Source organism: Erythrolamprus reginae, chromosome 3 (assembly GCF_031021105.1).
Source record: "Erythrolamprus reginae isolate rEryReg1 chromosome 3, rEryReg1.hap1, whole genome shotgun sequence".
Lineage (NCBI taxonomy): Eukaryota > Metazoa > Chordata > Lepidosauria > Squamata > Dipsadidae > Erythrolamprus > Erythrolamprus reginae.
Window position 1 is genome coordinate 143,951,100 of NC_091952.1, and position 14,676 is coordinate 143,965,775.

Consider the following 14,676-nt stretch of genomic DNA (forward strand, 5'->3'; position numbering starts at 1 on the left):
CAATTCTTATCCAACTACCGGGTGCAGCAGTCTGTGGTCATGTGATTGTGATTTGCAATCCTTTTCGCCAATTTCTGGTATAAAAACACATTGGAGAAGCTGGATTTTCTTAACAACTGCATGATTTAATTAACTACTATGGTGACTTGATTAATGACCATTAAAATGTGTTTAATCAGGTCCTGATTGACTTATTACCACAACATTTTACAATGGAAATTCCAGTCCCAATTGTGGTTGTAAGTTAACAACTACTTTTATGCAATTTCTGGTGCAATGAGACGATTAAGTGGTAATTATTTTATTTAGGAAATAATGTTTTATTCTACAACGATTGCAGCTGGGTGCAAAATTTTGGAGCCGAAGGTCTGAATTGCCTGCTGGATATATTGAAAGGTCTTCATGATGAGAAGGATGAGTTTTCTGGGTAAGTAGCACTTGAATTAAAATAGTTTAAGTTGAGTTAAAATGATGATAAAATCTAGCTATATACTACATTTTCAGAGTATAAGATACACCGGAGTATAAGATGCACAATAGTTTTGGGGGAGGAAAATAGGGGGAATAATCTACCTACCAGGTATTCATCTGGCTAGCATCTTTAGTCTGATCAGCTTCCGCACGTTATTTTATCCTCTGGTTAGGGCTGAAAAAAATCTTTGGAGGGAGTAGCAATGAAAACAAACCTGCAAAGACAGGGCTTGAAAAAAAACTTCTTCAAAGGGAGTAGCAATGAAAACAAGCCTGCAAAGCCGGGAACATTGTTAGCACCTTTTTAGGGCTGGAAAAAAAGCTTCTAAAAAGTTACATTCAGAGTATAAGATGCACCCACATGTTCAGCCTCTTTGGGGGGGGGGGGGGGGAGGTGTGTCTTATTCTCCGAAAAATATGGTACATTTATACATGGATAGATTTGTGTATGTATATATTGCAAACTATATAGATAATAAACTTAGCATAGTATAATTTAGATAGAATATGCTTAACTCACAACCCCCCTAGATGAAATACTTGCACACACATATGCATCTAGATAAATTTGTGTATACAACCACACATTCTGCCTCATTTGTATATGGATTATACACATATTATATGGATTGTAATCTACCATGCTGGTCCAGTGCTGGTAAGTAGAGAGATATTTTTTGACTTGTGTAGGGCTGAGAGGGAGTTACCAGAATATCTCTGAGACTGCCCTCTGCCGCACGAATCCCAGCAACCAGTTAGGTCCCACAGAGTTGGCCTTCTCCCGGTCCCGTCGACGAAACAATGTCGTCTGCCGGGACCCAGGGGAAGAGCCTTCTCTGTGGCGGCCTCGACCCTCTGGAATCAACTCCCTCTGTAGATTAGGATTGCCCCCACCCTCCTTGCCTTTCACAAACTCCTTAAAACCCACTGCCGTCAGGCATGGGGAAATTGATTCCCTTGGGCCGTTTCTGCTTTACGTATGGTTTGTATGAGATGCATGATTGTTTTTTATATTAAGGGTTTTAAATTGTTTTAACCATTGGATTTGTACTGTTTTGTTGTTGTGAGCCGCTCTAAGTCTCTGGAGAGGGGTGGCATACAAATCTAATAAATAATAATAATAAATAATAATAATAATATTGGCCCAAAGCCACCAAGTGAGTTTCTGTGCCTAAAGCAGGTCTAGAACCTGGGTCTTTGTGCCAACTCCAGGACTTTAAATACACTGGCTTTCATAAGTAGGTAGGTAGACAGATTGGAAGGTTGAAGATGGATGGATGGATGGATAAGATAATATTTGCATGCTGGAAAAATGTTTTAATTGTGCGTTTTATGTGGGTGTACAAAGATTAAAGGCGGAAAATAAGGATATCTGGGTAGGATAAAGATGAACGGATGTATGGATCCATAAGATTGGATATAATGGAATTTACCTTGTGCATAATATTCTTATTCTATCATATTGTTCCCTGACTCCTCTACTGAATTTTCATATAATTTTGCTATAATTTCTTATGGTGTTGGGTGTTTTTTTTAATGTTATTAATGTTCTGGGATAGAAGCTTGCATGTATAAATAGATAATTCTGTGTGTAGAATTAATATTATTTCAATTTTGTTTCTTATTATTTCCAGGTCATATGACTTCAGGATTGAACATGAAATTATTAGATGTTTAAAAGCTTTTATGAACAACAAAGTAAGTCCCCTATTATCTCTATTTAGAAACTTGTGAATATACAGTATTTCCTGTATTTAATTAGTAGAAAGCAAAAATTACAAAAGTGGAGGAATTTAAGTATGTTCTTTTTTAGAAGTATTAGTTCTGCCTTAGGCAGAAAAGCTACGTGGGTGATCTTGGGCCAATCACTTTCTCTTAGTTCTAAAAAGAAGATAGTGTCAAACCAATTCTGAAAATTCTTGATTCACAAGGACTTCATTCCAGCTGAACAACTGTGGATATTAAGATCTTGGAGAATGGCATTGTGAACTCCTGCAAAAGTCTGTCTACAATTTTGCATGTTTATAAAATATAGAGAAAAAAACTTTCAAAGCTGCCAATACATGAAATCCTTTACCTCTGAAAGCATGGTCTGGTTTGTATTTTCAAGCTGTGAATACTTAAAACCAGGGTTAACAACCACCTGAAATATAAATCTAAATAAAGAGAGCAGAAAATATAACCCTGAAAGGTAATCTGAATGAAAATTACAGCTAATGCTACTTTCTATAATACTTTAAATTCTAAATTTAGAATTGTACACAATAAATTATGAGAGGAGAAGTAAAGAGATAAGGATAAATTTCAGGATTTATCAGAAATGAATGAAGAACTCTCTAAGAAGAAAATTGAGACTAGAAAGATTAGGTTATATTAAAAAGAAATACACTTACTGAAAGAAGGTGAAAAAATAAAATCAGTTTCTTAAAACAGAAGAAATCAGGAACACAATATTACAGACTGGGTATCAGCATAGAAAATGATGCTCTAAGTTTACAAGCAAGGGTCATAATAAAACGAGTAGTAAGGATGGGTGAGATAATGACTTCAGACTTTAACATTATATAAATGTTAAAGAAATTTACAAATCAACAAAATTAATTGTGGCCACACATAGGCGAAAATCCTTGAGCTCTCTGGAACCAACTCCCCCCGGAGATCAGAACTGCCCCTACTCTTCCTGCCTTCTGTAAACTCCTCAAAACCCACCTTTGCCGTCAGGCATGGGGAAACTAAACATCTTCCCCTGGGCACGTTGAATTTATATATGGTATGCTTGTGTGTGTGTATGTTAGTATAGGGGTTTTTCTTAAATTTATAATATTTTAATTAATTGGATGTATTGGATTGTCTTTTCACTTGTGAGCCGCCCCGAGTTTTCGGAGAGGGGCGGCATACAAATCCAAATAATAAATAAATAAATAAAATAAATTGTCCTAGTTTATTCAAACAATTTCACTTCACATAAAGCATTCCTGAACAGAATGTTGGCAGGAAAACACTAAAAAAAATGAAAAATGAAAATTGTAAGTCTAATCAGTTTTTCTGTGAGAGTTATTTGTGAGGAGATTATGAGTCATTACTTGAAATAATATGAAATTTAAAAAATACAAAGAACAATTTAGGCATAAAAAGAACAAAATAGGAAGGAATGCTGAGTGAACTATAAAATAAATATATTTGAGAAGAACGGAACAAATAAAATTAGTTGTGCAAATACAGTGATCCCTCTATTATCGCGAGGGTTCCGTTCCAAGACCCCTCACGATAATCGATTTTTCGGGATGTAGGGTTGCGGAAGTAAAAACACCATCTGCGCATGCGCGCCCTTTTTTCTATGGCCGCGCATGCGTAGATGGTGGAGTTTGCGTGGGCGGCGGGGGAAGACCCAGGGAAGGTTCCTTCGTCCGCCTAGCAGCTGATCTGCTCGGCAGCGCAGCAGCAGTGAGGAGCCGAAGATCCGGGTTTCCCCTTTCCGTGGGCAGCGGGGAAACCCGGATCTTTGGCTCCTCGCTGCTGCTGCGCTGCCGAGCAGATCAGCTGCTAGGCGGATGAAGGAACCTTCCCTGGGTCTTCCCCCGCCGCCCACAGAAAGGGGAAACCTGGATCTTCGGCTCCTCGCTTCCTTACGCCAAACGCATATTTTTTGAGCTGCTTGTGGGAGTGGCTTTGTGCAGAAGGAAAAGAGGGAGGAGGGAGAATGGCTGAGGGACCCCCCTCTCCCTCTGTAGCGAAGGGTGCGCGTGCTTGCTCTGGGCGGTTGCCTGACTGATTAAAAAGGTGGCGACTGGGAAAGGAGCGGTGCACGCCCTTCCTTAAACGACTTATCGCTGTCGTCGTCACGTGGTCAGAGCAGCGAGGAGCCGAAGATCCGTGTTTCCCCTTTCCGTGGGCGGCGGGGGAAGACCCAGGGAAGGTTCCTTCGTCCGCCTAGCAGCTGATCTGCTTGGCAGCGCAGCAGCAGCGAGGAGCCGAAGATCCGGGTTTCCCCGCTGCCCACGGAAAGGGGAAACCCGGATCTTCGGCTCCTCGCTGCTTTGGTCTCTCCCCGCTCCTGGCCCATTTGCCTCCTTCCTCCCCACTTCCCACTCCGGCCACTTACTTGCCGATCACCTCGCACAGTTCATAGACATCCTTGAACAGCACATCGTCGTCGGCCATGGTCCAGATAGGGCAGAATTATCCTTGCAGGCGGCCGAGGCGGGAGCGGGCACGGGCAGGATCCCCTCCGCGCTCCCCGCACAACACGCCGCCGCCGACAACGCCGCCTCCAATCAGCACACCACGTTAAATCCAATCCTTCCACACCGAACAACCCAAATCCATCCCGGAGGTTCCAGTGGTTACGCCAAAATTTTCTGCAGCTGCCGCCGCTCCCCATTTCTTTCTCCTCTGGGCCTCAGCCACTCGCCCGCCTCTCGCTCCACTGCTGCCCCTCGCTACCGCCGCCAGGTCGTCACCTTTTCCCCACCCCCTCCGTTTTCTTTCCTAGGGCCCCGGCTAAGCAGCCAAAGGCTATTCAACCAGAGGGGTGGAGCAGCAACCATGGAAGGGAGGAATACAAAAATGAACCGGCCGAGGGCAGAGACGCCTCATTCGCTCCCCTCCCCCACCGGTGCACACTCACACACGACGGGGACAGAACGAGAGCGCGCAGAAGGAAGAGGCAGACAAGGCTCTGACCACGCGACGATGACAGCGATAAGTCGTTTAAGGAAGGGCGCGTGCCGCTCCTTTCCCAGTCGCCACCTTTTTAATCAGTCACGCAACCGCCCAGAGCAAGCACGCGCACCCTTCGCTACAGGGGGAGAGGGGGATCCCTCAGCCATTCTCCCTCCTCCCTCTTTTCCTTCTGCACAAAGCCACTCCCACAAGCAGCTCAAAAAATACGCGTTTGGCGTAAGGAAGCGAGGAGCCGAAGATCCGGGTTTCCCCTTTCCGTGGGCGGCGGGGGAAGACCCAGGGAAGGTTCCTTCGTCCGCCTAGCAGCTGATCTGCTCGGCAGCGCAGCAGCAGGAGGAGCCGAAGATCCGGGTTTCCCCGCTGCCCACGGAAAGGGGAAACCCGGATCTTTGGCTCCTCGCTGGTGCTGCGCTGCCGAGCAGATCAGCTGCTAGGCGGCCGCTCGAGCAAGAGGGGGAGAGATAGAGAAAGAGAGAGAAGGAAAGAAAGAGATGAGAGAGGGAGGAAGAGTGTGAGAGAGGAAGAAGCAAGATAGAGAAAGAGAGAGAGAAAGAAAGATGAGAAAGGAAGGAAGAGAGTGACGTCATCGGGTGGAAAAATCGCGATATAGCGTTTAGCGAAGATCGAGATCGCGAAACTCGAGGGATCACTGTAGTGGTACGGTAACGTATGAAAAAATGTGAAAAAGAATATGTTGCAGGCATTCTAACTTTAGGAAATGTTCTACCAAGGATATACTTGGCCAGATTTTTATCAGATGGTCACATTCAGAAATTTACTTATGAATGGTAAAATTAAGGGAATAAACTATAATTTATACTTTCTTTCAAGAATGTATTTGTCAATTTTATACGATCAGACCGTGTTCTTTAAAATCTGTTGTATCCTTCTGCTTTTTTGTTTTGATAAATACAATGTTTTCTTCCATTTCTTTTTTTAATTCAAACTTTTTATCATATACCCCTCTTAACAGTCCACATTGCCACAATCATCAGGAACTGAGCCCATGAGTATTGACCCCAGCTACTCGTACATGCCCCAATTGGTGGAATGTGAACAGCAGTATGTGGGGACACCAAGTAGTTTCTAGGTAGACCTTCTTGTTTGCACAGAATACCATGGGCTTGTTTGCAGTAAAACTGGGCTTTAGTTATAAGTTGTGCCCAAGATAGTTCTTGTTTAATAAGAAAGAGTATTTGGGATTCTGCAACTCTGTTGCAAAGTGTTGCAATCATAAAGCATGGTATCACTTAATTGCCATTTGTGACCACCTGTTGGCTTCTCAGTTGACTTTGCTTGTTGGAAGCCAGCAGAGAAGTATGCAAATAGCAATCCTATGATTGTGGGATGCTGTGACTGTTGCAATTGTGAACTGGTTATGAAGCAGCCAAATTGCAATCATGTGACCATTACAGACCAGAAGAACTGGTCATAAGTCTCCTCATACAGTGTCATTGTAACTTCAAATAGTAACTGAACAAGTGATTATTAACTGAGGACAATCTGCATTGGAAAATATTTTTTAAAATGACTGGTACAAGTAATCATCAACTTACAACAGTTTATTTAATAACTGTTCAAAATTACAACAACACTGAAAAAAGTGACTTGTGACTGCTTTTCACATGGCTGTTCTGGCATCCCATGATCACATAATCAAAATTCAAATGCTTGGCAACTGACTCATATTTATGATGGTTCTAGGGGCCCAGTGTCATATGATTACCTTTTGTGACCTTCTGACAAGTAAAGTCAATGGGAAGTCAGTGTCACTTAGCGTGTTACTAACTTAACAACTGCAGTGATTCACTTAACAACTGTGTCAAGAAAGGTTGCAAAATGGGCAATATTCACAACAACAATTTTTTGGAACTGAATCATGCTTGTACATCGAGGATTACCTGTATTAGCTTTAACCATTAGCAGGGAATGATGCATCAGGCATTTATGGTGCAAGCTCTAGTTTTCTTATTCACACATGGTTAGAAGAAATTAGCCTGACATCAAATCTATCCATTACCAACATAAGACATTTATAACATTTGCTGGAATTCTTTTATATTAATTTTCCAATTTTTCTACAGCAAATTTGATTTATCAAAAGTGTCTGAAGAATGGGAAAGGAAAAATATACATACAACAGTCCCTGCCTAGTCTTGAGTTAATTGATTGGCAGACTAAAAACACTTTGAATACACAGAGGAATGGAAACAATGTTGAGTAAAAGTGCCCTTAAATTCTTCTCGAAATTGGCTTTAGAAGTTCTTCCTTAGAACATATTCCCTTTCTCTTGTTTTTTGAACATATAATGTAACGTTTTTGTGAGACCTGCACCATTTTATGTCATGAGTATTATTTCTGCCTATAATCTAAGTTATTCACCCGAGGGTATATTGATTTTTACTTTTTAGTTTGGAATTAAGACAATGCTTGAAACAGATGATGGAATTCTACTTTTGGCAAAAGCAGTTGACCCTAAAGTCCCTACAATGATGATTGATGCTATCAAGCTACTTTCTGCTCTCTGCATCCTGCCTCAGCCTGTGGATATGTATGTGGCAATGAGTATTTTATCTTTTGGTTCATTTGTATGCTGTAGAAGAATGGGTTTACTAATTTAATTTTTTGGAAAAGTATGTTAAAATATGGTTTCTTTATTAGTTATGCCTCTTAATAAACACATAATTGGTACAACAGATGAGTTTTGAATATGCCAAGGGAAAAAAGGTGAAGCAATACACTCTTCCTGAAGCTATTATCCTTATCCTATGTTACTTAAGGAAGTTTTACACCCATAGCTTTTCAGAGCATAAACTAAGGTTATGACAAGAGGTGAAGAAACACAAAGCTAGTTTCATAAATTTTCTTCTATTTGTATATCTTAAGATGCACTTGTTCTTCCTAAGTTTTACTTGTTATGAATGAATAGTTAATTCAAGTAAAGTATTTTGGTAACATCAGTTAGATTCCTCTCCATCACCTTTGCATAATTTTGTTCAAAACATTTTTTATATATGAACAGAAATAAAATAGATAGCTATATTTAGGAAGGCAATATTTTTCTCTCTTCAAGAAAATAAAATAGGAAAATGTAATAATGAAAGACAGAAATGAAGTATGTATGCATGCATAAGTGCACCAGAGTGCCTTCCGTCCCCTGTCCCATTATATCTTTGTATACCACCAATATGTACTGGACAAAACAAATAAATAAAATAAATAAATTCAAAGCAATTTCACATGTTTTCAGTTAGTATCCCCAAAAGATAATAATTTGTTAATAGAGCCTTTTGTAATGAAAAAAAATGAAAGTTTAATTATTTATTTAAACATTTGGAACTAAATTTACATGAAGGGAAGTATTCACTGAGATGCTTCAAGGTTCTGTCTTGGTCCCAGTACTCTTCAACATCTTCACAAATGATCTAGATCAGGGCTGGGCAATTAATTTTGCCATGGGGCCGCATGAGAAATTGGGATGGTTTTAGAGGGCCAGACTAATATAATTAACTCAGTTCTACCCAATACTGTATATAGTATACATATGCTATCTTTTCATAAACAAACAGTATGTTAAGCAGTGTTGTACATACTCCTGATCAGTTGGAGGATGATGAAGATATTGAGGACTCGGATTCAGATAGTGTTTATGAAGTAGTGGGGGCCCCGGGGTTACAGGTAGTAGAGCAGGTGGAAGGCCAGCCACAGGATGGGGCTATGAGTTCAGGATCTAGCGAGGGAGAATCAAATGCTCACTGTGTTAATCCTAAATTCAGAAGAATTCAGAAACGTAGAGAGCAAAGGTCTGGAATAAGATATTAAGGAGAGGAATGGGTTAAATATTGTAGTGAGGTAATTGGCATGTCAGGGGGCTAGTGGAGAAGAAGGGTGGAGTTTCAACGTTGATGAAAGGAAATATGGAGGTGTTTTCACCACGCTAAAGTAAGCCAAAGTATTTTGTATTGTATTTAGTCAGTGCTGCTGTCTTTTTTAAAGCTATGTATTTAGGAAATAAATCTTGTCTAAGTGAAGCAGGAAAAGGAATGTGAGGAATGCGGCTAGAAGAGAGATAACAGACTGATTGATGTCTGGAATGTGTTTTTTTTTAAAAAAAATACATTTTTATTGATTTTGTAAATATGGTTACATAAAACAAACATAAAACAGTGCACAGTGCATGTGCCCATCACCCGACTGACAATAACCATCACCACCACCACCAATTGCGGGGGGTTCAAATATTTACTAGTTTATATATATATATTTCCTTAGCTCTACTTTGCATTTGTTATTATTGAAAGAGTGATTGGAGTTTATTTTTCACATTTGCGTCACAGATTCTACTCAGCATATAACCTTTCACCTTATTTCATCGTGCCATCAGCTTCTCCAATTTATTTTCATCAAAGTTGTTTAATCTTATTTCCATGATTTCAAAATGAATGTGATCCACCATGTACCAGTACCAGTTCTGTTGTGTCCATTTTATAGACTCTTCCCAACCCAATACCACTACCGCTTGAGTGCTTTCCAGTGCTGCAGTTTTTATTTCTTTAAAATCTCTTAGTTCTCTTTGTTTAATTAATATCATTATTTCTTTTGTAATTATCCAATTAATATTTAGCATTTTATTTATTTCGTTCTGCACTTCCTTCCAAAATTTCTGAATTTCTACACACTCCCAGAATATATGCATGAAAATTCCTTTCTTTTGGCAACCATGCCAACAATTGCCTTTCTCTTTCCCCTGGAAGTGTGCAAGTTGTGCTGGTGTATAATACCATTTATGTAAAATTTTTCTTCTCATCTCTTTAACTCTTGTGTTCTTAATCTTATGTATATTTTCTACTATTTCTTTCATTTCACTTTCATCTATTTGTAAATCATTTTGCCAGCATCTTGTCAAGCCTTTAATTACTTCCTCTTCTGCTTGCGATAACATTCTATATATATTACTAGCTTGTGCTTTTGTATCATTGATCTTTTTTAAAAATATTTTCTCTAAGCAATTTTCTTCTCTCAAGAAAGCTTCTTTATTCTCACTTTTATTTAAATATTTACTTATTGCATTAATCTGCAGCCATTTCTGTTGACCCAGCCACCATTCTGGCCGAGTTCTGCTAACTCTCCCGTCCTTCTCATATAATTGTTCAATTCTCATTATCCCTTTACTATTTAACTCTTTTATAATTCTGCTTAAGTTAACATCATTACCTGTATTCAATACATGTAACGTTGATAATTTTGAATTTCTAATTCCCAATTTCCCCTGCCATTTAAACCATATTTCTAAACCTGCTTTCAGAGGGTCGGTTAAATTATTAATTTCTATTTTACTCCATTTTTTAAATAATGACTCCTTATTATTTATGTTATTGATTTCCTTTTCCAATTTCACCCACTTTCTCCCCCCCCCCCCATAACTTTAGTTCCATTAATCTTTCTATTTGAAATGCTTCCCTATATAATTCTAAGCTCGGGCTTCCCCACCCCCCCTCTTTCTCATGGGCAAACAGCCATTTTTTCCTTATTCTAGGCCTTTTGTTTCCTTCAATCCAAAAATTTAGTTTACTATCCCATTCTCTCAGTTTTGCCCCAGGAAAGGTACCTGGTAAAACCTGAAATAGATACATCATTTTTGGTATAATCATCATTTTAAGGGCTCTAATCTTAGCCATTCTTCTCAACCTTTTTTCTTCCAGTTTTTTATCTGCTTTTGAAGTCTCTTCCATATTAAGTTATAATTAACCATCACAGTTTTATTAGGATTTTTTAACAGCCAAACTCATAAATATTTCAATTTTTTACATCCCAATTTCAATCCTGACACTTTTTGTATCTCAATTTGCTCTTTAGGGCCTGTATTTAAACAAATTATCTCTGATTTCTCTATATTAACTGCAAGACCCGACTGATCTTTAAATTCTTGGAGTAAAATCTTTATTCTTTTCATCATTTCAATTGGGGTTTCAGTCAATACTATAGCATCATCTGCAAAAAGATTTAGTTTTAATTCTAGTTTTCCTATTTGGTAACCTCTCCACTCTTTGTCATTTCTAATTTTATTTGCTAAGACCTCAATTGCCAATGCAAATAACATTGGGGATAGTGGGCAACCCTACTTAGTTCCGTTCTGAATTTTAACCTTCTCTGTTCTATTACCATTTACCCTAATATAAGCTATATTATCCTTATAAATTGCTTTTATAATTTGACAAAAATTGTCTCCCATGTTTAAATCTTTACACAATTGAAACAAGTAATCATGGTTAACTTTATCGAAAGCTTTGTACACATCTAACTTTAAAATACCTAGTTTTCTTTTGGTAGTGGTGGCATGGTATATCACATTAACAACGTTTCTAATTGGTTTGTAAATCTTTCTTCCTTTAACAAATCCATATTGGTCTTCTCCAATTATCTTTGGTAAAATGTTTGCCAATATTTTCATAAATATTTTATAATCCTGGTTAAGTAAGCTGATAGAACGATAGGAACCTTGGTCCATTAAATCACGATCCGGCTTTGGGATAGTTATAATCTCTGAAATTTTCCATGACTGTGGAATGTCAAAGGTCTGAAAAACATTGTTAAACAATTTCTCCAAATGCAGTAATAATTCATTCTTATAAGTCTTATAATATTCACCAGTAAAACCATCTGGGCCTGGAGCTTTAGCAGGTTTTAACCCTTTAATAACTCTAGATAGCTCATCATTTGTTATTTTTGCATTTAAGATTTGTCTATCTTCTTCCGTTAATTTCTCCTTAACTTCTATAGTTTGCATTGTGATTTGTTCTTTTTTATATAAATTTCCATAAGTCTCTCATTATTTTTTCCAGTTCAATATTACTACGTTTTATTGCACCATCCTTATTCTTTAAAGCAGGGATACAGGATTTCTCCTTTCTTTTTTTCAAATAATGTACCATTTGTTTCGTTGATTTGTTCCCCCATCCCATAATTCTCTGTTTTACAATCATCTTCATTTTATTCCATTTCTCTTCCTCAAGAGATTGTAGTTTCTTTTTCTTAAGTAATAATAGTGTATTCCAGGCTCTATTTCTTGTAATTTTCAGGCTCTCTTGGATTAGGTCTATCTCTTTTAATATTCTTTCTCTTTCTACTTCCCAAGATTTTTTAATAAAAGCTTCAGTGCTAATGCAATTACCTCTCATAAAAGCCTTGTGTGTATCCCAAACTATTGTTTGCTTAATTTCTCCTGTTTCGTTAATATTAAAGAATTCACACAATTCCTTTTGTAATTTGAGTCTATTTTTTTCACTAACCAAAACCACAGGGTTGTATCTCCTGAGGTTCCCCTCCATGGGAAACCCCACCTCTGGATTTCTGTGTTTTTTCGATGCTGCAGGGGAATCCCAGCAGGGGAATCCCTTCATCGCAAAAATGAGTGCTTCACTGGCAACGGAAGTCCGGAGGTGGGGTTTCCCAGCGAAGGGAGCATCAGTGAAATCGCAGCATCGCAAAAACACCAAAGTCCTCGAGACCCCACCTCTGGATCTCTGTGTTTTTGCGATGCTGCGATTTCACTGAGGCTCCCCTCGCTGGGAAACCCAGACTTCTGTTGCCAGCGAAGCACCTGTTTTTGCGTTGCTGGGATTCCCCTGCAGCATCACAAAAACACGGAAGTCCAGAGGTGGTGTTTCCCATGGATGGGAGCCTCAGGGTGAAACCCAGCAGTGCAAAAACGGGTGCTTCGCTGGCAACGGAAGTCTGGAGGTGGGGCATCCCAGCGACCGTGGTGGGTTTGTAAGGTGAAAATAGTTTGTAAGAAGAGGCAAAAAAATCTTAAACCCCGGGTTTGTATCTCGAAAAGTTTGTATGACGAGGCGTTTGTAAGACGAGGTATCCCTGTACTTTTAACTTCAGCTCTCTTGAGGCGTGCCTCCCCCGTTTTATTCATTAATATATAGTCAATACAACTAAATTTATTATGTCTTGCTGAATAAAATGTATCCCTGTTTGCTGTGTTTGCATGGAGGTCCAACATATTAATTTTATTTAAGTGTAACTTTTTCTTTTCTCCCCTCCCTGCTGTTAATTCCAAATTAAAATCACCTGCTAGAATCACTATGCCTTCTGCGAAATTATCTAACTTACGCTTTACATTTATTATGAATTGCTTTGTATTTGCATTTGGAGCATAAATTACTGGTAAGGTTATTACCTTATTATTTATTTTCCCCTTAATGAATAACATTCTACCATCTTTATCACTTTTAATATTAATTAATTCAAATGGAATTCTTTGATTTATCAGAATTGCCACTCCTCTACTTTTTGTGTTCCCTCTAGATTCATAAATCCTTTCCAGTCACTATTATTAACGAATTTGTCTGATCTTTTCCTCCCTTTATGAGTTTCTGATAAAAACAAAAAATCAACTCTACTATCCCTGGCCAATTTCATAATTCTATAATGTTTTTTCTGCAACGTCATTACATTCACATTTAATGACAATAAAACCCTTTCACCCATTATATATACAGTGATACCTCGTCTTACAAACGCCTCGTCATACAAACTTTTCGAGATACAAACCCGGGGTTTAAGATTTTTTTGCCTCTTCTTACAAACTATTTTCACCTTACAAACCCACCACCACCGTTGGGATGCCCTGCCTCCGGACTTCCATTGCCAGCGAAGCATCCATTTTTGCTCTGTGGGATTCCCCTGAGGATCCCCTTCATGGGAAACCCCACCTCCGGACTTCTGTGTTTTTGCAATGCTGCAGGGGAATCCTAGCATTGCAAAAACGAGCGCTTCGCTGGCAACGGAAGTCCGGAGGTGGGATTTCCCAGCGAGGGGAGCCTCAGTGAAATCACAGCATCGCAAAAACACAGAAGTCCGGAGGTGGGGTTTCCCATGGAAGGGAGCCTCAGGGGAATCCCAGCAGCGCAAAAACGGGCACTTTGGTTGGCAAAAGGGGTGAATTTGGGGCTTGCACGCATTAATAGCTTTTCCATTGATTCCTATGGGAAACATTGTTTTGTCTTACATACTTTTCACCTTAAGAACCTCGTCCCGGAACCAATTAAGTTTGTAAGACAAGGTATCACTGTACTTTTGAATGTGCTTCCCCCTCCTGCAAAACAGAGCCTATTGGAAAAGTTTTGGTTAATTGCCTTGAACCCCCACCCTCGTGCCCCTTCCCCTGCGCCCCCCCGAAAGGGAGGCAACGAAAAGAATTTTCGTTTATCCAAGAGGCACCCCTGGATTTGCATTCCACTGGAGAACTCCCCCACCTTTCCCCTTTAAAAACAATAAAGGAAATCCCCCCCCTCCTTCCCTCTTTATCCCTTGTTAGTTAGAATAAAATACACAAAGAAGCAAGTTAGTTGAGAACAATAATACCATGTTAACAGTTCAGTTCTTATTTCTTCTTTTTGACATGTAATTCTGGGTTCTTTTTTTCCTCTTTCCTGAAGTAGTGCCAGCTCCTTTTGTAGGGCTGCAATTTTTTCATCTTTTTCTTGATCTGCTGTGCGAATTGGCTGAGCT

The 14,676-nt window shown here is 39.2% G+C and overlaps 1 protein-coding gene across 3 annotated transcripts in view; it reads left to right on the plus strand.

The window, feature by feature from the left end:
• Window positions 1–14,676, plus strand: part of DIAPH1 (diaphanous related formin 1) — a 241,251-nt gene that overhangs the window by 48,813 nt on the left and 177,762 nt on the right. Inside the window, exons 6-8 of one of the 3 annotated variants that reach the window (XM_070746897.1) lie at window positions 341–427; window positions 2,106–2,169; window positions 7,566–7,705. In XM_070746897.1, coding sequence (XP_070602998.1) covers window positions 341–427; window positions 2,106–2,169; window positions 7,566–7,705 — 291 coding nt within the window. Of the gene's footprint in view, window positions 1–309; window positions 428–2,105; window positions 2,170–5,622; window positions 6,245–7,565; window positions 7,706–14,676 lie in introns of those variants that run through there. The other 2 variants (XM_070746898.1, XM_070746899.1) reach the window with 2 other exon arrangements.